This window comes from Telmatherina bonti (assembly GCF_933228915.1).
Source record: "Telmatherina bonti genome assembly, chromosome: 23".
In the NCBI taxonomy this organism is placed as follows: Eukaryota; Metazoa; Chordata; class Actinopteri; order Atheriniformes; family Telmatherinidae; genus Telmatherina; species Telmatherina bonti.
Genome location: NC_136632.1, coordinates 3443338 through 3456615, shown reverse-complemented (window position 1 = coordinate 3456615; position 13278 = coordinate 3443338). Strand labels below are relative to the sequence as shown.

Sequence of the window (13278 nt, the reverse complement as noted above, 5' to 3'; positions counted from 1 at the left end):
CTCGGCAGCAGGACGGTCGACCTCCTCTGGTGTTTGTGGGGAGTCTGCAGCCACATGACATGCAAACAACCCGATCAGGTCAGGATTTTGTACGTAGCAGAGTATCGAGGACACACACATGCAAAATGTTGTTCAGTAAAAGCTACTTGAAACATTTATGAAGCAGTTTTTATTGTTTCTAGTTGTACATGAGTGTTTCAGCATCAGTCACACCAGCTTTAAAAACCTCAATTATTTCACATAATGAACAAGAAACACTATAAATGGAAGGGAGAAATGACATGAAACAGGTTTAATGTTAACAGAAAGGCCGGTGACGTCCCGGTAGAGCGGCGTTACGCTATCCGTGTGACCGGACAGTCCTCAGGCTGGTCCAGGAACAGAGTCTGGAACATGTGGTTGTAAAAGGCAGGATGGTAGAGGCAGGCCCGGGAACAGTCGGGGCTGAAGTTCAGCTCCAAGATTTGAGGCTTCATGACCCGTTCACCTGACCAAACACACACACAGTTGTGTTAATGTCATAACATTCATCTGTAACTTCATAAAGCACTTCAAGACAACCACAACAGAGACCAGGCTGAACAGATGAAAACCTTTTCATTACTACTTGGTCCTGTCTCTTCTCTGAAATGACAAACCCAAAATAAAGGTCACACAGCTTCACAACTACAAGGACCGTGTGTGTAATCCTGGCCCAAAGGGAAGCTGGGATAAAGCACCAGAGCAGAATGAGTTAAGCTCAGCTAGAAACACGTAATGCAGAATAAAAGTCATGCTAGGATGAGTAAAGCCATGTCTGAAGAGGAAGTGGTCTACAGTAGGAGGTGAAGCTGAGCAGGTTGCCAGGTGTTACCAGGTAAATATCTCAGGAAGCAATCAGCTGATGATGAAGGACACCTCTATCAGTGGTCAGAGTCAGAAGAATCCAGGTTTAGACCCCACATCCACCTCAAAAACATGACGGTCCAGAAAGATGTGAAGACCAACATGGTTTATGATAGGAAGAGAGAAATCTTCACTATTGGTGTTAAAATGTATCATATTAGTTATTTATCTACACCTGAGGTGTGTGTTTGTCCTGCGATGAACCTGCTCTCAGATGCTCACACACACCCGTCACCAGGGCAACGGGAACGTTGTCCAAACACACCTGTCTGTATAAGAGGCTGAACGGCAGACACACGGTCGAGTCTTTCACCCAAACAAGCTGCTGATGTAAGATCCATGACTGACTTATAGGGATAAACACCGTTCCAGTGTTCCCTGGGAAAATTATTCACTGCTTTAACTGATAAAAACATTCCAGTTTGCTGTCCAGCTTCTGCTGTAGTCACATAAATCTGCCTCCAATAAAACCCAGAGCCGAGCTGAGGAGGAGATTTCAGGGAAGCAGGACAGCAAAGAGGAGGAAGCTCCAACTCTTCTCTCCGCCTTTCCACGGTGAGACGGCAGCAAACCGTAGCAGCTCCGACCTACTGGTGATGTTCGCAGGTCAGGAGGAAAACTGGAAATTCAATCCATTTGTCAAAGATCCTGGAGGATCAACTGGGCTGCAAACCAACAGGAAACCGGCTTCTTGCAGATTCATTAAAGATAAGTAGTCAGTAATGAAATGTAACGCTGCTACACTGAGAACGTGCACTCGTGTTACAATGAAATGTTAATGATCAGGGTGAAACATGGAAACTTGTAACTCAGCGTATGTGTGCCAGTTATTACTGTTAACAACGCTGACTGTGCAGGATGTGTCCTGTAAACGCCGCCGCACCCAAAGCTGCTGACAGTACGAAGACCAGAGGGTGAGCTGGGATGAAACTGGTTGAGATCCGCCTGATGGAAGCTGAAAAGGGAGCGGTGGAAGGGTACGGTAGGCAGAAGTTACCCCGCTCTCAGCTACAACCCATAACTAGTAAATAAAGAGACTGACGCGTGATGTGTTGCCAAGGAGTTGGAAGCTACAGATGTCTGTAAGATGATGTAAAAAGGACTAGAAATGTCCAGTGACGATGATGTGTAACCAGGCGGGTTAAACTGGTTGTAAACTGGGCTCAGCAAGGAGCGAGCAGCTCTGTGGTTCATGCTGCAGAGAAACGGACTTCTCAGGAGAAAAGTCTGAGCTGGGACATGCAAACATCAACGCAGAGGCGCCGTTACCACTTTTCCAAACAGCTACTGGCTTATGATGTGTTTCTGGCTGTCTCCTGTCGAGGACGGGTGAGAGGACCCGTGGATCCGGATGAATCTGAGGATTAACTCTTCATCCACGTTTAAAAGGACTTAGCACTTGCCGATGAGTGCCGATTTTTGGCCAAGCTTCCTCAAATCCTTTCCCTAAAAAAAGGAGGTTCTTTTAATGGGATTTCAGCAGCTGATATGTGGAGCGGAACAGAGCGGCTTCTTCTCCCACAGCCACACATTTCACACAGCCTCATCAGAAGAGGATTTTATTTTAGGAGCATCGTAAAGAGTGAGTTCATCTGGGTGGGTTTTGTGATTAGACTACAGGCCTTACAGGAATTTATAATCATTATTGATTTGTGTTTGAACACAGTGCAGAAACCGCTGGTTGATAAGTAGAAATCCTGCATTTAAACAGTTGTAATGACTGCTCCACAGTCACAGAGAAGTTACATCGAGGCGTGGTACAACATCGTTCAAAGGGAGTTTCCTGGATCACTATTTAAACAGATCCCTGGAGCTGAGACCCAGTTATCAGCTGCTAAATACCTATCTGGACAGTTCCAAGTGCAAGAATCATGAGAAGGAAGCTGAGTTCCCAGTGTGTCCGACAGAGTAAACTCAGGTCGCTTATCGGAGGTGTCAGAGGGACGCAGGGCCGACTCCTGGAAGGAGTCGCCAGCCGTCTGTTCGAGTCCCGGCCAGGATTAAACCCGACCAACCGTTCTGATGGGTTATATGACATCGCTGACCAGCAAAATGACGAGCTGGAGGAGCGAACAAGGTCTAAATTACATACAGGGAAGGCAGTATTATACGTTCCACCGAGACACACATTCCTGGACTCTGATGTGTGTTTAAACTGCTTTAAGACTGTACGAGCAGACCGCCATAAGAAAGTCTGCAGAAAGCAGCTTGTTTTTACCTCAACACCCTTTTCAGTAACTAGTATCTTGGTCCAATGTCGACCTTTAAACCAAAGTACCTCCAGGAAATATTTCCATCATGTTCATCTTCAACATCTGCTCTCCATCCTTCTTCACCGCTCAACGTTGCCAAGAACACAGCTTGTACGTATGTACTGACTTGATAATAAATGCTCACCGTTGTGTCCTCTGCTCCACTTCAGCATCAAGTCCACAGCATAGATCGCCCGCGACGGCTCATACGGACATATTCCATACGGAGCTGGACGAGAACAAGCTGCCTGGAAGAGCTCCTTAAAAGCTGCAAACAAGTCGGCCTAAAAGAAGAGAAAAAAAGTTGACCAAAGGAAGTTCAATCTGCTCAACATGGTTTATTGCTTAAAACCATTCACAGTTAATTCCAGCAGCATCCCTCAGCTGAAGTCACCTCACAGCACCTGTCCCCAGATATACTCCATCCCAAACGAAGATGGAGAGGTTTTCATCAGCACACCTTCCACATTTATACTTTCTTTTCAGGGATTAATAATCATCTCCTCCACCACGGTGGAGGTATTCATGTTGGCTGGTCTGTCTGTTAGCAGCGCAACTCAAAAAGATTTTCATCTCATCTTCAGGAAAAGTCAGAGAAACGTGAAAGTGATAAGATTTAGGAAGTGGTCTGGATCACCACGTGGATGCAGGACAGTTCTTACGGTTTGGCAGAGGTCTGCGCTTTCTGACGACTTCTAGTTAAATACGTTCCCTTTATTTCATTCTGGAGCTCCATAACATCTCCTCCATCCAGGATCCAGGTGGTCACCACGTCTGGTCTGAGACCGTCATCCAGTCCAGTATTTTACTGGAGGATCCTCCTCGAGCAAATACTGAAAGCTGTGGATCATCTTCCGCACCTCGTGCTCAATCCATCCCTGGATTTCTGTGTCCATCAGTAACATATTCTGACTGAGTCTTCTCCTTCCATGAAGCTAAAGTTAAAGGAACAACATCTAGCCTTAATTTAAAAAAAGAAGGGACATATCATTAGCCTTGGGGACCCCCTTTTCCCAGACTACAGGATGAGAACCACCTATCCAGTCCATGATCCTGGTCCCATCACTGCCTTGGAGTAAACATCCAGATTCTGCAGATGTCACTCAGAGATTTTAAAGACATTCAGCCATGTCCAGTTCTTGCTGCAGTCTCTCCTGTCCTGGGGATCGACCTTACACCCAGGTCTCCTGTCCACCGTAGGAAAACCTCTGGACCCTCATGGGCAGCCTCTCCAGCCTCATGACCATTCCCACTGAACTCTCCTCCTGCTGCTTAGCAGAGTTTGCACTGGTTCCCAGTGTTCCAGGCCGGTCCCGGCTGCTGCTAGCAGCTTCCATCATGCCGCTAACTCAGCCTGGAAGACAGCATCTTTTTATAACTTCTCATTATAGTTGTTTCTCAGAAAATAAGCCAAAGAGCAGCAGTTGTGGGGAGTCTTCCCTCAGTCATAAAACACTGATTTGCAGATATTCATGCTTGATAACGTGCACGGTATTTCTCAGGGGTGGGCAACTCCGGTCCTCGAGGGCTGCAGTTCGGCAAACGTTAGGAGTTTTTCCGCTGCAACACACCCGACACACATCAGAATTAATTATCAGAGTGGTGCAGGGCTTGACATTAAACTCTGCACTAGTCTGTTAGTTACCCAACGATTTAAGTCAGGTGTGTTTCAGCAGGGAAACTCACAACATCTGCAGGACTGCGGCAGTCGAGGACCGGAGCTGCACCCCACCCCGGTCTACCTGGAGGATTTGATCACATGAGCAAATCCATGAACTGTGACAGAAAGAGGCCAGGTCGTTAAGATTTGACATTACCAGATAGAATGAGCTGTTTTAGCATTAAATTACCACAACATGGGTATTCCGCTCTTCTAAGCCACAAAAAGTCTATGAAAGGCTTAAGTTTCTACTTACTTCCACCTCTTTCCATGGATATTCTGGGTACTGCTTCTCAAACATGGGGATAAACTCATCGTAGTGGACCTAGAGATACACAAAAACAAGGAAAGAGATAAAAATCTAGTTGTGAATAGACTCCTGTCTTTTATGCAACAGCCAACCCCGGCAACAGAGAAGAAGACGGTACCTGTTTAAGCTCCACTCCTTCTGCGTAGTTCATCACGGTGAAGTGTTTCTGGTAATCATCAAAATGATCCAAAGAAAACGGTCTGGATAAAAGAAAGATTAAATCAGCAGACATTCAAAGCAGTTTGGACACCAGTCCTGCAGAGAAATGAACCGTCCTGAGCCAACCAGGAAACATCCGAGACGCAGTCTGCAGAAAACACGGACCTCAGGTCAGAAAATACTACATCTCCATGTGTCAGAGGACAACTTCATGCAGAAAGAAATGGTTTAAAAAGAAGAAAACATAACGTGAGAATACCGTGAGTTTATGGTACTTTTTCTTTTATAGAAACAGATACCAATACCAGATATCAATCGCAGTATTAAAATACTTATCGCTCCTGAAAGGAAAATCATGATTGCACAATTTGCATTAATATCTTTATTGTAAGGGCAGTATGTAGTATTAAGATAAAACCGAAGAACACCAATGCTTTTAATACAATTAATTATAAAAATTGAATTAAAATGATATCTTTTTAAAATGAGAAAATAATTATACTATAGATTAATATAAGATTATGCACATTTATTGAATGGGAAATAAAAATATGAAGTGTGTAACATGATAAATATAATAAATAATAAATATAAACAACAATAACCTGCATTAAACGAGCAAAATATCAGAACAAAACATCATCACGAAACAGTATCAGCATCCTCATCACATTACATCACAATCACAGAAGGAATGCATTTTTACTTGACTTCACTTGCAATTTTATTGCCTAAAACTTAAAGATTAAACATGTGTTTTGTGTCAGCAGAGTGGTATCTTGATATTTAAAAAGTACTGAATCCGATACTTTGACTGGCAGATATCACATATCAATAAGACCGTCTCCACTTTGAGTTAATATGGCTGATGGTTTTAATTTGACAAATTATGTTGTTAGATGTTTTTTTATCCCTTGCATAAAGACATTTTTTTCTTTAATACAACAGAAAATTAGTGTCAAAATGAACAAATAAACTAACTGTTTATGACCTGTTGTATTAACCCACCAGGACATCTAGTCTCTCCAGTCTGCAGTGATGCAGATGTAGCATTAACATTTAAAAAACCATTCATATTTACTCTAAAAGGTATTGATTAGCATAAGACAGATATCAATGACAAAAGCTTTCCTTTTCATATTTCTGTATTGTTTAGATGCTGAGAAACAAACAATTTTAATTTACACTTTTCAGCATTCCAGAAAATCATTCAGTATTTATTAATTTAGCTTAAACAAATGTTGTTCACACACAATTACCTGTTAGCAAAGCGAAGCCAGAATACATTGTAGGCGTAGAGACGTAGTGGCTGCACAGAGCGTAACATCAGCATGTAGCGGATGTCAAACTTCACCATTCCTATGTCCTCTCTTCTAAACAGAACTGGATCATCAATGTATTTACACACCACCTGAAAACATACGCAGAGACTGATAGATAAGCTATCGTTTTAAATAACATTTTTGATAGAATGACCTACATGCTGATTTCCTCTTTTCTTCATACGTCACATGTTTTGGGTAAAAACAGAAAATATTCATGTTGATGGAGTGTGAAGGAACGTTACCTCAGCTAGCTAAACATTCAGCTATCCAAACCTTCAGCTAGCTAAACCTTCAGCTAGCTGAATGTTAAGCTATCCAAACCTTCAGCTAGCTTAACATTCAGCTAGCCAAACCTTCAGCTAGCCAAACCTTCAGCTATCCAAATCTTCAGCTATCCAAACCTTCAGAAATCCAAACCTTCAGCTATTCAAACATTCAGCTAGCTAAACCTTCAGCTAGCCAAACCTTCAGCTAGCCAAACCTTCAGCTAGCCAAACCTTCAGCTAGCCAAACCTTCAGCTAGCTTAACATTCAGCTAGCTTAACATTCAGCTAGCCGAACCTTCAGCTAGCCAGATCTTCAGCTAGCCAAACCTTCAGCTAGCCAAACCTTCAGCTAGCTTAACATTCAGCTAGCTTAACATTCAGCTAGCCGAACCTTCAGCTAGCCAGATCTTCAGCTAGCCAAACCTTCAGCTATCCAAACCCTCAGCTAGCTTAACATTCAGCTAGCTTAACATTCAGCTAGCCAAACCTTCAGCTAGCCAAACCTTCAGCTAGCCAAACCTTCAGCTAGTTGAACCTTTAGCTATCCAAACCTTCAGCTAGCTGAACCTTTAGCTATCCAAACCTTCAGCTAGCTAAACATTCAGATTGCCAAAACTCTAGCAATCTTGTTTAGTCTATCAGAGCTCTTTGGATCTCTTGGATCTCTGTGAGGTACCAGATCTCAGTGGATCCAGCAGGCCTGTTTGGGTATATCAGATGTGTTTGTGCCGGTACCTTTGGCTAGCCGAACCTTCAGCTAGCCAAACCTTCAGCTAGTTGAACCTTTAGCTATCCAAACCTTCAGCTAGCTGAACCTTTAGCTATCCAAACCTTCAGCTAGCTAAACATTCAGATTGCCAAAACTCTAGCAATCTTGTTTAGTCTATCAGAGCTCTTTGGATCTCTTGGATCTCTGTGAGGTACCAGATCTCAGTGGATCCAGCAGGCCTGTTTGGGTATATCAGATGTGTTTGTGCCGGTACCTTTGGCTAGCCGAACCTTCAGCTAGCCAAACCTTCAGCTAGTTGAACCTTTAGCTATCCAAACCTTCAGCTAGCTGAACCTTTAGCTATCCAAACCTTCAGCTAGCTAAACATTCAGATTGCCAAAACTCTAGCAATCTTGTTTAGTCTATCAGAGCTCTTTGGATCTCTTGGATCTCTGTGAGGTACCAGATCTCAGTGGATCCAGCAGGCCTGTTTGGGTATATCAGATGTGTTTGTGCCGGTACCTTTGGCATGCTCTCTCTTTGTCTGATTATGTAATCTAGATTATTGGTGATGTGTGTATCCAGTCCACGAGCCAAATTCCAGGGTTTACAGATCCAGTGGTTATCTTCTCCTCTAGAAAAAGGGACAAATCTGTTGATCATTTCTTAGTTACTCCAGATTTTTTACTGTAATTCAGTTTCTTGCTTGATGATCAGATCGTAACAAACATTAGTGGTTCTCAGGAAGACCTGCTCCAACCTGTCCTGTCTCAGCTGGTAATACTTGATGAACTGCGGCAGCTCGGTCTGCAGGTTGAAGGTCTCTGGAAGCCACTCGGGTGATGGACCACCTTTCACTCTGCGAGCCACAGAAGCCAGACAGTCCTTCACCGTTATGATGCTCTCACAGGGGAATTGGTTGAGCATTAAATAAGGTCGGTCCTCACTCAGTTTCCTGCCAGAGAAAGCCAGATACGTTCTCACATTAAAGATTGTATTATCTTTGTTGGTTGCTGATAACAGATGTTTAAACTATTTCTCAATCAATCTTTGGTTCAGGTTTGTGTTCCACCTTTGGGTACTTCCTGTGTCAAGTACTCATTTAGAAGTGAAAGCTTTAACTCGCACGTGTAAACGTGACGTCACAGAGATGAACTGTGTTAACTGGCGATGGTTCCCACGTGGTGATTTCTTTTGCACAATGATGTTGGCTTTTAATGCTGAATGTTTGAAGGTCACAGCCATTCTGTGTTGGTTTTAAGTCTTGCTTCTTATTTAAAGAGATTTCTCCAGATTCTCTGCATCTTTTGGTGATATGATGACTGCAGATGATAAAATACCTAAATTCCTGCAACTGTGCTTGAGAAACATTGTTCTTACAGGGACTATTTTCTTACACAGTTGTTCACAAAGTGTTGAACCTCACCCCACCCTTGCTTGTGAACGACTGTGCAACCTAACTAATGGAAATGAATCTGATTAATAAAACACCAACACTCGCGGATTCACCTGTAATCCTTGATGTGGTTGTAACGCCAAACGATGTCCGCCTCCTGCTCCTCTTGTGTCAGCTGGAAGCGGGAGTGTGTCAGGTTGTTTGTTACTTGGGAAACTTCTGAGAACACTCTGAAATTAAAATAAACAACAGAAACACAAAAAAAACTTTCATGTGAAGTCACAACAAAGGCAAATAAAATGAAGGCCCAGATGTGGGTCGGTAATGACACAAACCCAACCGGACTGAAACTTCTACATTATGAATCAATGGAAATTAAACCCTTGATGATCACTTAGTGGCAACTTCAGTCTGATCCTACAGCAGAAGTGATCTCCTCCTCTCTGACAGAAGCCTGGAGCTCCATGTGTTCTTCAGGACAGAGGAGGAGAGAGGGGCCTTCGCAGCTGCTGCTAACGGAGTACAGAAAACTACACGTTCTTTCCCTGTTACTCACCTAGAGTCCTGATACCGGAAACAGACGCTACACCTGTTGACGCTCCCTTTGTCTTTAAATAAACTCACTGATACGTCTGAAACATCTAAACGTAGCGCCAATGCTGCTAAGTTAGCAGCAGAGCTACCGTGTGCATCAGTTTAATCAGCGTACCAGGAAATTGTGTTCTGACAAAGGTTCCAGGATTAAATGCTTTTTTTTTTTTTTCAAATAAAGCCTCTTTACAACACTGGTGCTGACATTGGATGCCGTTACACGGTCATTTTAAATCTCCTAAAAGTTTCTGTTGTTTACAGGATAAGAAGTCATTTAGAGCCAAAAGAATTCCAGTTGCTGTAAGCGGAAGGATCACAGACAGACAGACAGACAGCTGATGTGTGATCCACATGAAGACCCTCATAAAGCTGACCCGTCTAATAACCACACAACAGAAGACATCTTCATCACCTGAAACCTCATCATCAGGAGTCATGGAGTTGCTCTCTGCAGATGTGAATCTCCACCGCTGAGGCGGATTCACATCTCAACGCGCTGCCAGCGATACGATACGTTCATGAAGCTCCCTGCAGACTCACCGATGTGACTCATTACTGATCTGACAACAATTCCATGAATTCAGTATAGGATGGATTTTAATTTTCCTGTAAAGCAAACTGATCAATCCAACTTCAGAAGATGTAACTGAGTCTGATGCAGACGACTGATTTATTCCTAAATAATCATAAATCATTTCCCTGTCTTCAGTATCTAACGTATTAATATTAAAACCGGATGTCTCGGTTCGTACGGCTTCACCTGAAGAGGTTCATCACAGAAACATCAGACTTACTTGAGGATTTTGTCTTTAGGAGAGGGGACCAGACGGACTTCCAGAGGAAAGCTCTCCTTGTTCTCCTGAGCGACAGCCTGCACACATCGAGAGAAAAAGCCCATTTAATGTCAGACATGCAGAGTAGACAGCTGAGTCAAGGAAATCCATCCATTTTCTGAACCGCTTGGTCCGATCCAGGGTCACGGGAAGCTGGAGCCTGTCCCAGCTGTCCCCCAACGAGAGGCAGGTAAACCTGGACAGGCTGCCAGTCCATTGCAGGGCCACACAGAAAACCAACCACACACACACTACAATGTAGAGTAACCAGTCAACCGTCCTTCTGGATGGTGGGAGAAGCCGGAGAACCCGGAGAGAACCCACACATACACAGGAGAACATGCAGAAAGACCACTGGGAGAACATCATCATGTTTCCAGTCTTCCCAGTCTCATTCCTCACCTCGTAATACGAGTCCTGGGGCTCCGTGACGATACTGCTGACCCCGTCCAAGTCATCAGGTCTCCATGGTAACAGACGGCATCGCCTCACCAGTGGGTTTGTCTCTCCGTATGCGTAGTCTCGGGTTACCTGGTCTGTGGAACAGAAGCTGTCAGACGACTGGAAAAGGAGCATTTCTGAGAGCATTCAGCGGCGGCTGCGGCGGCGTCACCTCCCGCCTGCAGGTCCTGCAGCGGCCACAGCACCGTGTAGGCCAGCTGGTTCTGGATGTGGTAGAAGGGAGCCATGCAGCAGCTGGGCTGGTCTGAGTGCTGCACCTGGGAGCCAAACTCATCCATGATGTACCAGACTGGAACCTTCTCCTCTGCTGACTGGACAGGAAAACCAACTCTTCATTCGCCGTCCAGCAGCTGCTTTCATTGGTTTACTGTAAAACAGAGACCACCGGGGTGGGGGGTGCTCTGTAACCTACCCCCTGAGACAGATGATACGTCTGGTTGTACTTCCACATGCGCTCCAATATCAAGTCCACCACGTCGGGACTTGGGACCTCGCCGTGAAAATCCACGCCCATGAGGGCGGCCATTCTGGGCAACAGTCCGGGGATCTGCTCCAGCTGCTGTCGGGCGTTTTCCACCCGGTACGTCCAGGCGTGGTCCACCAGGAAAACACTGCAGGACGGAAAAAGATCCTTTGCTTCTCTTTTCTTTACATTTTCACAGAAAGAAGGTTTCACGAAACTCTGGTGTGTAATGGTGGTGTGTAACTATTCAGGTCCACTCAGGTGGGTCCTACGAGGACCGCAGACCTTCAGGTTTTCTGCCTCCCATAATTGTAAGTTATGCCAGCATAACACAATAGGTTCACTCCTCTTCATAATTCAGATTTGTTTCATGCAGACACACAATAAAAGGCTTTAACTGCTGTCTATCCTACATGTCCTCATGACATATTTGCGCTGCCCCCTCATGTTATCCACGGCCACCCAAACCCTTACTAATAGTAAAACATACAAATAATGAGAAGGAACATAAATAGAAAAGATTAAGAGAAAACCCACAGCACACATTTTAATCCTTCAAATCCTGTAAGTTTTCATTTATTTATTTTATTAATTTATTTTATTAACCACTTAGTCCCATTAAGGGTCACAGGGAAGATAGAGCCTATCCCAGCAATCACTGGGGGAGGGACGGGTACACCTGGAAAGGTCACCAGTCCATCACCAGTCCATCATTCCACATTGTGGCCCTTAAGGACTGAAGCTGGACACTCCTGGTTTACTGGTTTAGAGTCACCAGTTAATCTAATATGCATGTTTTTGTATGGAGGGATGAAGCTGGAGAACCCACGCATGCACGGAAAGAACATACAAACTGCCCACACTCTGAACCCCCATCGGCCGAGGTTCTGGTTCAGACCAGAACTACGTCAGCTCACCTGGTTGGGTCAGACACCTTCAGTCCACTGTCCCGGGTCACCACCACTTTACAGCTGATCACTGCTCTGCCAGCATCCGTCACCTCCTTCTCCTCTGCTCCATTGTCTTCCTCTGGCTGGAACTGCATTATTCCAAACACCTCCCCAGCATCATAAATCTGGAACAAGAGAACAGGAACATGACCAGTACGGTCCAACCAGGAGAACCTGACCAGTACGGTCCAACCAGGAGAACCTGACCAGTACGGTCCAACCAGGAGAACCTGACCAGTACGGTCCAACCAGGAGAACCTGACCAGTACGGTCCAACCAGGAGAACCTGACCAGTACGGTCCAACCAGGAGAACCTGACGAAGACAGTCCAACCAGGAGAACCTGACCAGTACGGTCCAACCAGGAGAACCTGACCAGTACGGTCCAACCAGGAGAACCTGACGAAGACAGTCCAACCAGGAGAACCTGACCAGTACGGTCCAACCAGGAGAACCTGACCAGTACGGTCCAACCAGGAGAACCTGACCAGTACGGTCCAACCAGGAGAACCTGACCAGTACGGTCCAACCAGGAGAACCTGACGAAGACAGTCCAACCAGGAGAACCTGACCAGTACGGTTCAACCAGACCAGTACGGTCATTAGGAGTGTGAATCCTGCCTTTCTAACACACACATGCTGTATATAAAGAAGAACTAGTTCCCTCGCGCAGCGTGACGCTAAACACGCAGTTTTTCCAGGAAAACTGCAGCTTTTTATTTCCTCTTTATCTTTATTTAACGACCTAAATCCAATGAGAACATCTCCTGGGGCTTGTCCTCCTGTCTGGACGTCAGCCGGCTTATGACACACCTCGTTGGTGAGTTTGTGGAACAGGCTCCTCCAGTAGATCTGGGGGACCCCGGAGGACCGGAGGGCTCCCTCCTGGAGCCCCACGAAGTCCCGGAACTCTTCTTCCTCCGACCCATTCAGGATCTCAGACATTTTTGCTCCAACACAGCTCCCACGTGTTGACAGCGGACCTGGAAGTGTTTACATCTGCAGCTGATGCCGCGGT

General features: G+C 45.1%; 1 protein-coding gene across 1 annotated transcript; it reads right to left on the bottom strand.

Annotated features, from left to right (window-relative positions):
• Window positions 1-231: 231 nt before the first annotated feature.
• Window positions 232-13226, bottom strand: ttll12 (tubulin tyrosine ligase-like family, member 12). Its single transcript, XM_079262993.1, has 14 exons — window positions 13074-13226; window positions 12229-12386; window positions 11261-11459; window positions 11000-11159; window positions 10789-10922; window positions 10348-10424; window positions 9076-9192; window positions 8327-8521; window positions 8089-8200; window positions 6526-6677; window positions 5226-5307; window positions 5054-5122; window positions 3283-3421; window positions 232-487 (listed from the first exon to the last, which is right to left on the bottom strand). Exons 1-14 carry the CDS (start codon window positions 13203-13205, stop codon window positions 336-338), a joined length of 1878 nt encoding a protein of 625 aa, XP_079119119.1. The 5' UTR covers window positions 13206-13226; the 3' UTR covers window positions 232-335.
• Window positions 13227-13278: the final 52 nt, after the last annotated feature.